At 53.9% G+C, this 15,708-nt stretch overlaps 4 protein-coding genes across 4 annotated transcripts; 1 reads left to right on the top strand and 3 right to left on the bottom strand.

Moving 5' to 3' along the window:
• Window positions 1–4,173: 4,173 nt before the first annotated feature.
• CkaCkLH20_12997 (peptidase C1-like family protein) lies at window positions 4,174–5,747 on the bottom strand (the record flags this gene model as incomplete). The annotated part of the gene is made up of 2 exons (XM_038895708.1): window positions 4,174–5,470; window positions 5,524–5,747. 2 exons carry the CDS (start codon window positions 5,745–5,747, stop codon window positions 4,174–4,176), a joined length of 1,521 nt encoding a protein of 506 aa, XP_038738973.1.
• Window positions 5,748–7,275: 1,528 nt separating this feature from the next.
• Window positions 7,276–9,449, bottom strand: CkaCkLH20_12996 (uncharacterized protein; the record flags this gene model as incomplete). Its single annotated transcript, XM_038895707.1, has 4 exons — window positions 7,276–7,412; window positions 7,757–8,274; window positions 8,333–9,056; window positions 9,116–9,449. 4 exons carry the CDS (start codon window positions 9,447–9,449, stop codon window positions 7,276–7,278), a joined length of 1,713 nt encoding a protein of 570 aa, XP_038738972.1.
• A 301-nt stretch (window positions 9,450–9,750) lies between these two features.
• Window positions 9,751–11,857, top strand: CkaCkLH20_12995 (uncharacterized protein; the record flags this gene model as incomplete). Its single annotated transcript, XM_038895706.1, has 3 exons — window positions 9,751–10,131; window positions 10,207–10,979; window positions 11,035–11,857. The coding sequence occupies 3 exons, from the start codon at window positions 9,751–9,753 to the stop codon at window positions 11,855–11,857; spliced, it is 1,977 nt and encodes a 658-aa protein (XP_038738971.1).
• Window positions 11,858–12,298: 441 nt separating this feature from the next.
• CkaCkLH20_12994 (woronin body major protein) lies at window positions 12,299–14,337 on the bottom strand (the record flags this gene model as incomplete). The annotated part of the gene is made up of 3 exons (XM_038895705.1): window positions 12,299–12,900; window positions 13,051–13,427; window positions 13,988–14,337. The coding sequence occupies 3 exons, from the start codon at window positions 14,335–14,337 to the stop codon at window positions 12,299–12,301; spliced, it is 1,329 nt and encodes a 442-aa protein (XP_038738970.1).
• Between the last annotated feature and the right edge of the window lie 1,371 nt (window positions 14,338–15,708).

Genomic DNA, 15,708 nt, shown 5'->3' with positions numbered 1-15,708 from the left:
ATAGCCAGGATGGTCCTTGGTAGCGCCTTTCTCTTGAGTCCTCAGCGTCCAAGATACCCTTTTCCCCCCCTCTCTGCCAGCGTATCCGTATCAATGCATGACGTATCACTTCCGACGTTTCGTTGGTGGAATAGCTCGAAAGCTCAATGGCCGCGGAATTCGCCAGAGATTCGACAGTTCATCGCTGAGTGTAACGAACCCCCACCGTCTCCGGCAAGGCACAGCGCGAATTGGGGACTCGACGACTAAGAATAAGCGCAACGTGTCGGTCTCTCGTGTTGGGTGGATGATGACGGGACACGGAGACCTGTTTTGTGCATATGTTTGCGCGTCCGACGTCTTGTAATGCCATCAGAAGAACAGAACCTCCCGCCAGGAAGCAGCAAGCGTCAGTGTCGGCATGGGGTGCGTTATTCGTGGAAGCAGTGGCGGACCTGTCGCTGAGGCTACAGTTATTCCTCTATTCCTTTACTTGTGCGACGCGATGCCGTCCGACTGGACGACCAGGGTTGGTCGGGTCGAGACCCCTGGCTAAGAGATACCGTCGCTGTCAGCTCAGTGAAGCAGGAATCCGGGCGACGTCAGCGGAGGCACTTGTGGTGAATAGAACTTCTTAGCGCGAGACGTTATTGACGGTATCCGTAGGTAGTCCGGTCCAAGTGAGTCAATCAGGAGGAATCTTGAATTTCGAGCTGATTCCATTCTGAGGTGCCTTATGGATACCGGTCAGAACGGTCGGGAGTGGCTTGTCGAGGGATGCATGCCTTTCGGCCAGCAGTTGGTGGTGAGGACGCATTGTAATCGTTGTAATAAGGTAGGTGCTCGCAGCCGTAAGATGATGCGATGAGCCGTGTTCGCGTTGGCTGTGTTCCATTTTCTGTCATTGACCAAATGAAATTGGAAATGATTTTTGGTGTTGTAAATGCAAAAAGAAGAGGCTACCTACGGTACCTCTTGCCTTACCTAAGTAAGGTACCTCCGCTGGATGCCCCAAGAAACCACTGTCGGAAGGAAGGTGCAAACCCTTTTCAAGATGGCGGGCGCGCCTTCCGTTATCTTCTCCCCGTCGAACGTCAAATTCCACGCAAAAAAGCTGGTCCTTGGGAATTATGAGGGAAAAATGACCAAATAAACATGTGCAATTGCTGCTTTGCTGAGGTAAGCCCGTTCTTGCCGGAAAGAGACGGGAGGTTCAGCAACGACAAATGTGAGAACATCACCATCTTACTTTTACCTCTACACCATCGCGACCGGCCATCTCGTGGCAATCCTTTTCTCTGTCCTTTCTTCATGCATCTACCCGATCCTATCCTCTTGCGGATAGGAGACGGACACATACAACCCCACTGAGCCGGCAGCCCGACTTTAACTCGATGCTTGTCCATGTTCTGTGGATGTCGCTGTGGATGACAATGGGTATCATGAGATGTCCATGTCCATGTACCGCAGTATCTCGGACGGGGTCTCCATCTCCCACAAGAACCGGCTGCAATGGAAAAGACATCAATTGAGCCCAACTCGACCCAACCATCCGCCCGCGTCCCGGTTGCCGGTCTACTGCGGTACTGCGGTACTGCGGTACTGCGGCACTGCGGTACTCCCGTTGCCCGTCTGCTGTGTATCTTGACCACCGCCTGATGGCTGTCATGCCTCGACGATGCGACCGCCAAGCATCGCCCAACTGTGGGACGTTTCGAAGGCTCTAGAACCAACCGCACCGCCTTCGATCTGAGATTCCCGACACGACGAATATCACCAACAACAACATCAAATCTTGACTGGCCAGCGAGACTTCGCCTTGACCGCCCCGCATCATCACGCACCCGACTATCACAAAACCACGAGCCACTGAGCTTCACTGCCACTCAGCCGCACCTGCAGCATCTTGTGCTTGTCGTTCTGCAAGACGACTCTCCGTATTATCTGCGTCTGCCCAACGCCACTTTGCAGTCTGCACGCATAAGACAGAACAAGCAATGACTTACATCTTCCCGCTCGCCGCCGTCGTCTTGACTTGGAACCCCGTTCGATACCGATGTCGCCTCTGCCGCAGTAGACCGCAGACCGCATCTGCCGCGTGGGGACACGAGGGTCGATCTTGAGCCCCAACAACTGCAATTCGACTTGAACAGACTCACTTCGCATGCTATGCTCACCGCCACCATATTGTCAACTATTTCCCTCATCACCTTTGCACCCGCCATGGAAAGGCAACAAGTGTAACGTCTCCCAAGATGCCTCAATTGTGTGAGGTGAGGCAACAAACACATGGGATGGTTGTCTTTCAAGCCACGGCAGGCGCCCAAATGAGAAACTCGGCCATGTCATGCCCTGTCACTGCGTCGTTCCGACAAGGGACATCCCATTTCTGCTCCTTCGCCAAACAGCCCTGCTGAGAAGATGTTCTCTAGTGTAGGTATCTTCTCTTGGCGAGGCTTGCGTTAGAAAACAGGATAAATAATGGGTTTTACAATGAGTATCTAAATAGTAAAGCTTGCGTTAGAAAACCTTTTTGCTCGTGCTTTGTTGCGTTGATCAAGCGCCCCGGTTTGCCTCAAACTTCTCTTCCTCAGAGCAAAATCGACTTCTTAGAACCATGTTGGATTCGAATTCAATCCTAGCATCCCGCAGAGAACAACTCCAGCCATTGGGCTGCGACCATCCCGGAAACTCGCCAACAACGCTCGTCCCCAAGGAAGCCCAAGACGGGGATCCCCCGGCCTCTGACGGACCCAAAATCATCAAACAAAGGCGTTGGGTTCTCGCCCGGTCGGTCGGGTACGACTGTGAGACGGCCCTGGGCTGCCATTCATGCTGTTTTGGCCTATCCAAAGGTGATCCTCCCCGATCATTGCTTGTTTCTCGGCGAATTCCAAAGTCGAGAGGTTTTCAATTTTTCGCATCTCTATCTACTGCAGTTTCAATCAGAGCGGTCATCTGGTGATACGTGCGTGAACTTCATACGAGACGATGCCTTGCCGCATTCGAAGCATGAATTGGTCCTTCGCATCTGTACTCGAGCTTGAAATCCTCAAGTTGCCAACGTCGGGAGTGGTCTATTTCCCACGTGGAATACCGCAATGCCAAGAGTGCCGTCTGAATTGAGGCCACCGACAATTGCTTTGCGCATGCACACACAATAGCCGACAGTGCGGCATCCTGGGCAAACGTCCCCATGGATGTCCGCCAGCCAGCATCTGTCCAAACCTCTAGTTATTTGTAGTTTGAACTAGAGATGTAGGCGAATACTCCCAGCGTCAGCCTGGAAATGTACCGTCGTGACTGCTAACAGAGTCTGCGTGACAGGCCTAGCTTCTGCTAAGACACCGTCCGTCATCCCACGTGCTGCATTGCGTACTTGGACCCCAATCCATGGGCCGTACCAGCTCAAACGGTAAACTAGACCTCCGACGTCCGCATCCAAATGCGCCGTTCTGTGCCAAGCAGCTATTATTACTATCATGAGGCCACGGCGGTTCGGGCAACTGACCATCTTTCAGTTCAATCGGAAGCTCAATCCAGTCTCAACCTGTGTGGTTTTATCGTTCTCAACAAAACATAGTCATGTAACCGGATATGGAAACAGCCTCACTTTTGCTTTGATGCTGACAACCCCATCCTTGGCGATGGAACCAGCCATCCCAGCCACCAAAGGCAAAACAAATCTTTCGTCCTTGGAAGACGTGGAACTCTCGCGGGCCGAGCCCACGAGCCCACGAGCCCATGGAGATGGCCCCTCATCCGGAACTGAGAACCTACTTCGGCGAGGTGGGTCCCTTGGAAAGTTTCGATGCCCGGGAAAGACTGGGGTTCGCTGTCGGTGGCCGGGACGTATCCGAGTCGGCGCCGGCGCCCATCTGCCGGGATGTCGGTGGGGCTTAACGGCCGGAAAGAGATGACGCGAATCATACGATGTGTTGCGGTGCGTTGGCAATGCCCGAGTTGTGACCATTTTGTTTAGTGCTGGTCTGCATTGTGAAAGAATGCTGACGATAGCGCTGGCCCAAGTGCAGGAAAAGGGCGAGAGGATCACCAGTGCAAGCATCGGTTCGAAGAACACGGAGTTCAAGGTCACATCGCACTCAATTGCTGCCGCAAGATCTCGCATATCTAGTATCAAATCAAGCTCAAAGCACGTATCCGCCAAGCACCAACTCCAATCAGCAAGCAAATTTACGCCAAACTGCCCATCGGATCCCACAGGGGCAGCACCGTCGGCTCGGTTCCGGTAACCCCCTTGACCTCCTTGCTGAGGAACCGCGGGTCGATGACGGCCTGGTACACAAACTCATCCATCCAGGCATCGCTCATGACGAACCAGCCCTTGTCGCCCGCGCTCTCGCCCCAGCTGTTTTGCACCCTCCACCGCACACTCCTGCCCTCGGCATCGAGGTGCACAGCCGTCAGAACCATGGCGTGCGTCATAGCACTCTCCCCCGTTCTCAGCCTGCTGGCCTTGTCCATGCCCAGCGTTGAGACTCCGAAACCGAGCTCGTAGTCGATGAGGTCGAGGTCCATGATGCCCGAGGCGGAGTTGCTGAACTTGCCAACGTCCGAGCCGAAGAAGATTGGCAGCCCGGCCTTGAGCATGGAGACGCACGCGGATTTCAAGGCGGCCATGTCGACGTTGACGTAGGTGACCCCGCGGCCGCCGACGATGTTGCCGAGTCTGTCGACGGTCAGGAGTGTCAGTGGCTCGTGGCGCGGGTCGTGGACGAGTGAGACCATGCTGTCGATCACGGCGGATGTGATGCGGAAATCGGAGGAGTAGATATCCTTTGCAAAGGCAGCGGGTGTCGTCTTGAGCTCGTGGGCCTTGCCGTTCTTGTCCAGGTATGACCAGGTGAACTCCTCGCGCGGGTTCGGCGGCGGGCCAAGAGTGAGCGTCAAGATGCTCAGGATCTCCCTCACCATCTTCTCCTTGGCCGAAGACAGAGTCTGGGCGGTCGCCTCGCCGGAGCGGATCTGCTGGCGCAAGATCAGAGCATACTCGCGCAGCTTCGTCTTGACGATGGAGTTCAGCACGCTTGAGTTCATCGCGTTCCAGCTGTCGGGATACAAGGCCTGCGGAACCAGGCCGTACTTTTGCACCAGGTTGTACACCATGTCCCACTGCCCGCCATCACTGACGATATCACCCAGCAAAGCTTGCACGAGTCTTCCGTCCAGGTCCTCGTGGGCCGTGTCGATGATCTGCTCGAGGAAGTAGTTGGACTTCTCGAGCTTGTCCCAGAAGAAGAGGTATGACTGGGACAGTTCGAAACTTTCCAGGTTGTAGCGCTTCATGAGGGCGACGCGGAAGGTGTTTGTGGAGGCGAAGAGCCAGCAGCGACCTGAGGAGCGCTGGTTGGTGATAGGGCCGCCTTCGAAGGGGATCTTGACGTTGAAGATTTGAGGGTCGGAGAGTTTGGCCGAGGTTGAAGTTAGCACCGTTCGGGGATCGGCGGTGCTGAGGGCTGTGAGAGCAAGTCTGGAGATTGTCAGTTGATGATCGAATCGACAGTCTCATACGGGATACCATACTTGTTCTTCGGGTCGGAGAGGAAGCGGGATTGCCATGACTGCGTTAGGTGAACTGGCAAGCCCTCAGGCTCGCGGAGGAGCTTGATGTCGCTCTTCTCGTCGGAGCCTGCGCTGTCCATATTGGTGAACTCCTCGTCGTTGACTTGAAATCGGCGCAGGCGCTCAAGGAGAGCCTTCTCGCTGGAAGGGTCGACGGGGGCGGTCTTAGACGGTTGGGAACCCATCTTCGCTATGTGGATAGCCCGACCTTTTATAAGTCGATCGTCAGTTGAGTTGAAGGAAGTTTTCTCGATGTGTTTTCTGTCGGGAGAAGCAAACACGGCTTCACGTCAACACAATCACGCAAGCAAGCGGGGAGGAGCTTTGAATGAGAGTCAGCTTCATCTACTTCAACGTTTCAAAGGGATGAACAAGCTCGGTATTTAAGACAATGGCACGCGAGTCGGACATGCTCCCCTCCCCCTCCTTCACCCAGTTCCCCATTCCAACTTACGCCCGCCTGATACCGAGAATGCCAGAGAAAGCAGGTGCGTCTTTCTAGAGGTAGGGTAGGCGAGGTAAGGAAGGTGACCCATGTTGAAGCTTCCCGAGACCCGGGGTAGGTTCCCAGTTGTCTTATCAGTTGGAGTCGGTGGGATGCAGACCAGCCAAACAGCGATAAGATGAGGGGTGCGGATGCAGGGATGAGCTGCCTGCGACGGCTAGTCACGCGCGCCATTCGACACACGAGACACGATACTCTGCAGAAGATGCCCATCAAGGTCCCCATGCATCTCGTCCCCAAAGGTTCTCACATGATGCCTCTTCTGCGCATCGGGTGTGAGATGGCGGAAGCACAAGCCGCTCATGGGGATTGCAACATCTCAGCCCAATCACGATTGCGTAGGACGGATATCAATAATTGGGAACGATTTGTGTGCTCTCTACCCATTGCCCCGTCAACCTTGTATGGTCGCTTTATGGAGATGCCTACGGGATCCAATGCTGGAAGTTAGATGGCACATGTGTGTGTGTGTGGGTGTGGGTAACTTGGTTGTGGTTGTGTGAAGTAAACTTCAGCAATAGGCGTAACCAAGGAAACTTCCCCAAACTTCCCCAAAATTAATGGTAAGAGCATCGAAGGAAAAGTGGATTCCCCATCCGCGGCCTGAGAGATAGCCGGCGATATCGCTCGGACACCGGCACCGTTCAGACAAAGACCCATAAAACCGGGACGTCCGTGTCCGGAGATCCGACCGGGGAACTTCGGTGATGAGTGCGATTCGATCACAAGCACAAGCCGAAGCACGCCGCAAGAATAAACATATCTTATTGATGTAGAAAGTCTGGAACTAGCACATTTTCCCTCGGCGGAAGTTTTGACAGCCCCTGGCTACCTATTGCTAACATTGACCGTCACTATTTCCAAATGTAGTACTGCGAGACGAGCCATCATCCTCTGAGTCGGACGTCGCGGCGTACTAGAAAAACGGTGGACGCCCGCGACTGGGTCTGTTGTCCCTGCTTTGTGGTTCTGAGGATATGCCTGAAAGGAACCTGCTCCCTCTGCTACTCTCAGCACGTCGTGGCTGGGCGATTCTGATCTCGCCGCCATCCTGGCATTGGATTATAGTATCTCCAGTCATGAGAATGGCTCTACCAGTAACCCTAATTGTAACATCTTCGCTATCAATAGCCGTAGATTCAGTAGTTCGAGTAGGGGCACTTTGAGAGAAGTCACTCTCGCGGCTGCTGTCGGAAAACTCGCTAGAGCTATATCGCCTGGACTTGATCTTCTTCAGAGCTGCGGTAGTCAGGGGGCGCAACACAGAGCTGCCCGTTTCCGTGTTCTGATGCGCGTCTGGTTCCGTTGCCGTTTCCGCGCTGTCGGGTCTTGACTTTGCAGTGGGCTGGGATTCCGACAATAGCAGCTGCTTGATTCTCTGCCGTTCATCAACTCCCCCGGCCGCTGCATCTTGAATCAAGTACGCTTTGACCGGCATCTCTCTCTTAGGAGATGCATAACACCATCTCTCGATCCCCTCGAAGGTTTTGCATTTCCAGCAATGCCTAACGTTGTCAAGAGCTCTGCTGCATCTTCGACACGTAAAAATCGGGAAAGGTGTAAACTCTTCAACATGCTGATGTGCGCTCTTCCAGTGCTCTTCGCAGCCTTCACGACTGTCACATCTCGAGTCGCAGAGACCAGTTCCATCAATTCCAGTCAGGAGACATCTCCAACCTTGTTCCTCACCCATGGATTTTCCGCAAGGATAGCACAGTACCCCGGAAGGTTGTTGACTCGCCGTGATTTCTCGGTCTTCATCATCGCTCAACTCGGAGTCGTCCGAATCCTCTGCTTCTCTGATCTCAAGACCGTCGATTGCTAGAGGAAGGGCTTCACGAGCGAGCTCCTGGAGATGTTTGGCCACATGGGAGCGGAACTTCCCACTGTTGTTCGCATATGTTGAAGTTGGCCTCCAGTCATTGCAAAAGGGACAAGCGTCCCTGCCAAAGTTTGTGAGGGTTTTGCGTGAAGCCCTAGCCATAACGCGCATCTGGGCCTTGGACACGACTCCGGCGTGTTGGGAAGCGAAATGGTTCTCAAGGGCTTTTTCGGTGTCGCATTTGGCGTTGCAGCGGTAGCACTTCCACTCCTGTCTATGATTGTCCATTTCATGCTTGAACCAATCATGAGAAGTCGGGAAGGGGTCTGCTACGCAATCCTCGAAGGTACAAATGTACATTTGAAGATCGCGATAAACATGCCGTCTATTCCTCGTAAGCCTGTCTTGATCTCACGAATATGAGGTTGCACTAGAGAACTCACCTCCAGTGGTTTCTGCTTTCGATCACTTGAATAGTCCGACAGTAAGGGCATTCGATATGCTGGTTGTAGTCCAGTTTGACGCCGTCAAGCCACATGTCCGTGAGATTCGGAATTTGACGTCCAGTCGCCGTGTCACCGGCAGCGGTCGTAGCAAAAGATGTTGCTACACTGATGAAACTTCCTTCTCTGTCTTCACCTTGTTGTGAGACAGCACCGCTGGGCACATCGAGCTGGTCATGATAAGATGTCGCCTTCGTGGTGGCGCGACAAGAGTGCTCATCGCCGAGAGAATCCTCATTGGAATGTGCCAGTCTCTTGCGATGGCTTTGCCTATAGCGGATGTATTCTCTCTGCCTGTTGACCCACGTGCCTATGCGTATCGCGAGTTGAGGTCTCTGCTTCAGCTTGGGGAACTTGTCGCGCACGTTGACAATATCAGGGCCGGGGTCGGTTTGAGAAGCCTGTGGCCTTTGTCTTCCCATACGGCCACGAGGACGATCTTGGCGAATCAGAGTTGATAGAGTAAACAGATGCGTGATGCTGGAATGAATGTTGCGGAATAGCTCGACGAGCTCCGTCGTGTCCGACGGTATGCCCATCCCGCCGCGGTCATCGTTCGCAAGAGTGTCCGTAATAATCTGAATGGACTGCTTTGCCAACAGTTGTTCAGAGGTGGTAGGCTTGCTCGATCTGTTCGGCAAGTCACCTGAGATGATTCTAGTTGCTTTTGATTGTTTTTGATTAGTTCAAATACCAGAGCGACATCCGTTCAAGGAACTTTACCTCGGCCGATGGCGTCTCCCAAGCGTATCAAACCTGATGACACGAAATTTCTCATCCGATCCGCTGCTTTCAGTCTAGAATCCAGGGAGCTTGCCAAACTCGGATCTTGCAAAGCGCCGATGTTTGCTGCCCATATCCTGAACCTTCCTGTCTCATCGACGATGGTGTTGTCAAGATCGCGATACTGAGAATTGCCTGCATCCTGACGCAATTTGGCGAAGGCTGTATCGCACTTGTGTGACAAGTTGGAAATGGTGTTTTGACCAGAATTCGCAAGTTCTTCCCCCGGCGGTTCGCCAGGATCAGAGGACTGCGTCCCACGGGTGCTCATCATCGCAGGACGATGAGTGAAACCCATCTATTGTTGATGAAGACGTTTTGGTACGAGAAGCAGGCTACGGATCATTCAAATGCTTCCGAACTTGGACAACCCCTCATCCGACCCTGGTCCGTATTGGTCTGCAGATGGGTGAACCAATGAGGCATGTTCAGCTCCTGTGGCCGGAAGGCTCTGTTACCAGAGGTCCACCCGAATCCGTTGATTACATCCCCGCTGACAACCTCGACTTTGCGACATCCCAACACCGCCTACTGCTAACCTCGAAGCCTACTGGAGGCACAAATACGAGGTCGTCATGTCAGGCTTTGAAATTGCTGGACTTGTTCTCGGCACGTTTCCGATTCTTTGCGATGCTGCCAAGGATCTCAGTGGTGTTCTCAAAAAGGCCAGATCATGGTGGCGGTTCGAAGCGACGTTTGAAGCATTCTCTTCGGCCATCGAGACACAGGAGGTCGCTTACACTCAGGTACTGAAGCGTCTTCTCGACCCGTTGGTTATTCCAGACGATGAATATGACAGCCTGTTGCGAGACCCGATGTCCCCTTTGTGGTATGAGACACGCATCCAGGAAGGCTTGCGGCAACGTCTGTCATCAGAGCATCGGTACTTCATGCGGAACCTCTCTGATCTGAACGAAGCCATACTTGAGTTGCAGAAGCTGTTACCTCTGGATATGGTATGCCCCAACGGACGAGCCTAGGGTCCAAGAGATGCACATCCTCATCCAGTTTGGGACTGACCGAGAGAGTAGCTGTACCATTTAGACTCAAACAGTCTGGAAAGCGAGCTTTTCCGTCTCCATACCAGCTTCAGCAGCGAGAAAGACCGACAACTGCACCGCATCACGAATATCAACAACGAGTTGCATCTGTTCTTCGACCGGGCATCATCAATAACCAGAAATGCCGCGCAGAAGCCAAAGTTATCATTCAGAGATCTGCACAACCAGGCATTGGAGTTCCATGAATCTTTAGCGCGGAACTGGCAATGCTCGTGTGACACTGTTCACACCATCGGGATCGCTGTCAATCCAGCAGTCCTGAAATCAGCCAAGAGAGATAGCGAGGCGTTTTTCGACGTACTTTTCGAGACGGAAAACAAGAGGAAAAAGTTGCGCCTTCAGATTGAGTCCGTTGTGGTAGTCACTTCAAAGGCAGGCGACCCGGCAACTCAGTCGACCCCGACAATCAATATCGAAGCAGCTGGTGACATGAGAGACCAGATGGCTCTCAAGAAGCAGCTTAAGTCAGTTTCACTGGCCGCGGATGAAAAAAGCGTTGCCGCGCTGGCTTTCACTTCATTATCCATATCGAGCCCTCCGAGTTCTGATCCTCCTCGAAAATCAATTCTCAAACGCATGACACGAAAGCTGCAGAAACCCTGGCTGATGACAGAACCCTTGCTGACACCGACTGTCGCCAGAACCACCTCTAATACCAGTTCGGTCTCAAGCCTCAACAGAAGCGTATCAGCCAGCACCGCAGTGCTCACGGACAACTCAAGCTTCAGCACTGCACCAGAAAGGTAAGTTCAGGCTGATAGCAACAGAACATTGAGCAATGTTGACATCGTGCGAAAGAGAACCGTCAATCTCTGGTAGCGGTATCTCCAACATCTCGAGAGTCAAGTTTGCCAGTACCGGCTCGTTGACCGCATCATTCCTCGAGCCAAATGATACCGACCCTGTCAGCCCAACAAGTATTTGCAAGATAGCAACACATTCATCGGGCGACTGCTGCCGGAACGTGTTACCTCTTGACGGCGGTAGAAGACTCATTCTAGAGGAAGAGAAGCGTTTCGATACCTTCGAAACGCAGTCGATCAACACCTTCCTTCAAGCTAGGTCTATGCGATATAACCGCATCTACATCGGCCTGCGATTCGCCCTCACACTACTCGGTTTGGCCACGTCTGCATGGATGCCCGCACAGCTTAGCAAAGACGACATCTTCCTCATTCATACTGGAACACATGACAAGAAAGCGAAACCATTGGGCCCGTACTTCTCGCGGAGTTCTCGCGACATATGCTCTGCAAGCAATCCAAAAGACCACCACACATGGGACGCCAAGTCCTCACTGCTTCTATTGGGTATCACCTTGTTGGAACTCTTTCAAGGCGATAGTCTGCAGAACCAGCCTTCGTGGACGGAGTCTCTTGATGACGACGGGATGCCGAACGACATGACCATGTTCTGCAGCGCGTGGCTCTGGATTAATACGGCTCAGAGCTCGATGAAGGCTTGGATTGGCGAGGAGCTTGGTGGGGACTTATACGAAGCTATACGCAAGTGCATTTGTTATGAATTCGGCCGTGACGACGATTTCGGGGATTCTCGGTTTGCGGAGGTGGTATATCGCGAGGTTGTGGTGCCACTAGAGAGGTGTTGCCCGCAATTCTGAGTCGGACACATCCAGGAACCAAGCAAGCAAGCCAGGCCTTGGGGAGGCAATGAGTGTGCCCCAGTGCTTCATAACATGTAGACACAAGAGCATGTCAATGCGACAACAGTATTAACAGTGTAAGGACAGCATAACCTTGTGGTCCATCACTTGCCATGATACCGCCTGTGTATACAATGTTGAACAAGGTGTCTGCCCAAGGCAACTCATGAGCATGAGACAAGGTCACTTCACCAAGTACAACTTCAATGGCATGAGATGGATTACAGATCATATACAGAGCTACCATATCTACGTAAAAGACTAGACTCCGTGATCCTTTATCCTAAAGATTTTGACCATATTGACTTCGCATTTCTCCATTACATTGAATCATCTGTAGTTCGTACATGTTGCTAGATCCCAACAATCCAAGACGTGAGGTGACATAACACGACACGCTTACAGACGGGAGCCGTGGATAACCTTGACGTCGACGGCGAGCTCGCGGCCGTTGTCGTTGAGAACCAGGACGCGGACGGAGCCACGGCCGGACTCGAAGGCCTGGTTCAGGCGGCTCCAGAGGTTGGACTGGTCAATGACGGGCAGGTTGGGCTTGACGTCGCCGGTCTCGGTCATGGCGGTGACGTGACCGTCGGAGAGGTCGAGGACGCGGTACTGCTTGAAGATGGGGCCGAGCATGGTCTGGACGACGACGCTGGGGCCGGGGTGGGCGATGAAGGAGGACTCCTCGTGGAGCTGCTTGGTGAAGAGGTCGACACCGAGGTAGCGGTACTGGCCGGTGGCGGCGGAGGTGGAGATCTTGATGACCTGGCAGGGACGGCCCTGGAGCATCAGGAAGTCGCCGAGGCGGATGTGGTGGCAGGGGATGGTGACGGTGTTGGGGAGGAGGGGAGAGCCGCCGGCGGAGCCGGAGGGGCGGGGGGAGGGAGCACGGTGCTCGCGGATCTCCGCGACCTCGTAGCGGTCGGATCGGCCTTTATGACGGTGAGCAATCTTGTCAGCCAAGCTGTGGAGACCCTGGCGGAAAGAATGGTAGTGGCCTGGTGCGAACGACACCTTTCAGTTCTTGGTCCTTAGAGTTGGGGGGAGCACACTGCGCAACCATAACAACTAAAGCCAAGAAAGCAATACCGGGGGACACCTGAGCCTCGGGGGGTGTGAGCTCAAGCGAAGGGGGTTTGTTGACTTACCATCCTCGTCGTAGTAACCCATCTTGGACTTGTGCTTGGGGGCGGATGCGTGGGAAGGCTCAACGGTCTCTTCGGTAACCTTTACGGTTTCCTTGTACTCCAGAGGACGGGGGCGCTCGGAGTGAGAGTCGACGGTGTACTCGTCGACGTGGGAGTGAGAGTGGTGGGAGTGACCAGAGTGGTGCGAGGAGTGGTGAGAGTGAGCAGGCAAGGGACGCTGCTCGACGGTGACCTCTTCGCGGTGGTAGGTAGGCTGGACGCGTTGACGGTACTGGCGTTCGATTCTATCAATCGGGTTTACCAGGTGCTCGTGGTGGCGGGTGTCGACTTGAACACGAGTGTCGTGGAACTCTTGGGTCTGGAACTGAGGGACAGGGCTGGAGGAAGGAAAAAGAGAAGAGAGGTCAGTTGAATGTTTTGGATGGGATGATGGATGGGTAAGATGGATGAAATGGGGGGGAAGAAGAGCTTGATGGGGAAGCTTTTTTGTTCCAGTTGACATGTTTGACGTGACATGTTGTTACTTGGCCAACTGCGGACTAGGGGCCGGGAGGAGGCGCCCAGGGTCCATGGTCGGCGGCTCGTAATGAACAGGGTAGCAAGGGAAATTTGGTGAAATACCGGGGCCCGAGCTGAGGCGTATCCGCGGCTGGGGACAGGGGAGGAGGGTCGGAAGAGGAAGAGAGAGGATGGCCAAGCAAGGGGAGTGGAGGGGAGGCGGTGACGCGGGTGGGTTTGTGTTGTTTTGGGGGTGTGTCTGGAGGAAGAGAGAGGATGGATGGATGGATGGCACGGCGACGAGCTGCTTGCTGGAGCAGGCGTTGCGGCCAGATGTCCATGTCCATCCGAGGCCAAGGGCCCTTCCGACTCTTGCCAGGTGAGGCGAAGGTGAAGGTGATGGATGGAGTTGACAGAAGAAATCGAGAACAAGACATACCGGTGGTCCTCAATGTAAGTGTGGGACTCGTGATGGACGTGAGGCCTGGGCTTGGGGGGACCGGGACGGTGGTGGTGGTAGTGCTCTTCGATGCGAACCTCTTCTTCGGTGATGCGGGTGTCTTTCCGAGGAGGGAGCTGTTCGGAAATGGCAGAGAAGGAGGAAGAAGAAGAAGAGTGTTCACCTTCCCGTCCGGGCTTTTGAGGCTTCTGGGGAAGTTTGATCTCAAGCTCCTCGTGGGTTTGGGTGACGGTCTGGGTCTGGGTTTGTGTTTGTGTTTGTGCCTCACTCTCCTTGTAGGTGGAGGGAAAGACGCTGAAGGGGACGGGGATACGGGCTTCAAAATCCAGATTGGCGGCCTTGAGGGCGCAACGAGGAGAATCTTCTCAGCGTTCCCGTACGAGACGAAGGAAGGCAAAGAAGAGTATCCTCTTGCTTCGTTTTCCTAAAAAAACAAAGGAGAAGGGAGAATCAGGAAGAAGCCGGTCTTTGGACGACTCGCGCTTCTTTTGGTAGTTCTCTTCTGCTTTGAATTTGGAGGAACAGAGGGCGAAGGCAGCAGCAGCGGCAGCAACAGCGTCGGGCAGCAGCAAAGATGGCTTGAAGCTTTGGAGATGGATGGGGAGAGAGGGAAGAAGGAGGGAGAAGAGGGTCGGGCGAGATGTGCGATGCGGATTGGGTTTTGAAGACGGGGGGCTGGGGGGGAGATGGTTGGACGGAGCAGAGACGAGCACGACAGAGAGAGATGCAGCAGACGAGGGCTGTGAGGTTGCCGGGGCAAGGGGCGTGTGTTGACTTGATCGGGGATGTATCGACAAGGAAGACAGCGAGAGCGTGAGAAAGCTGAAGCACGGAGTGATATTGGGACTTTGCGAGTTATACGATATGTGGGGACTGGAGGGGGGGAATGAGGTGTGAGTGGTTGATGTATGAAGTTGGATTGGCCCGAATTGTCTTGTGTCAAGTCTTGAGTAATTGGATTGCTAGTGAGAGAGAGATGGACGTCAAATCCTGTACCTGTCAAGTGTCTGTGGGCGATATGGTGTGCGCCGCCAATGTCAAACCCACGGGAGCGAGATGAGAACAGATGGCCCAGCCTTTCCCGTCGCAGTTTGGCCTTGGTTTGAGTGGCAGAAAAGCCGGGCTTGAGGGTGCATGTGTTGTGGGAATTGTTTACATTGGCTCCCGTTACTTGCAGCTGGTGGATATTCTATTGTTTATTCCCGCCGAAACGGGATTAGCCCGGCACACTGCACCGAGAAAGCGGGGCCGACCGGGGTGGAGCTCTGCAGCTCGAAGCTTTGGCGCCCCACACCTGGCCGCTAATGGAGCCTCAGGTTGCGATCACTCAACCTGGGAGGCATTCAAGGCATCAGTTCAGTTGAACAGACAAGGAAGGCAGGTACGAACTTGCCAGCTCCATCCCCAATCTCGATGTGACCTTCAACCTCTCGGTACGTACCTTTACCAAGGAACACCTCTCGTCTCACCTTGTTTGTGCTCGTTTCTGAGTCGTCGGCCAGGGCCTCACATCTCATTCTTACTTACCTAGGTACCAACAGCTTGCCTCTGCGCAGCGCCTAAAGCAATTGAAGGCCCAACAATCGCCGTACGATGCCAATTGGCCCACTGGAGCATCCTCATGCAATCGTCAACCTTCCGAGCCAGCTTTGCATCCGTCTGCATGCACGATGCTGCCGTCAACTTGATGGGGAGGCGTT

The sequence above is a fragment of the Colletotrichum karsti genome (assembly GCF_011947395.1).
Source record: "Colletotrichum karsti strain CkLH20 chromosome Unknown Scaffold69, whole genome shotgun sequence".
NCBI classification, from domain to species: Eukaryota; Fungi; Ascomycota; class Sordariomycetes; order Glomerellales; family Glomerellaceae; genus Colletotrichum; species Colletotrichum karsti.
The sequence above is the reverse complement of the archived record's forward strand: the minus strand, read 5'-3'. Positions and strand labels throughout refer to the sequence as shown.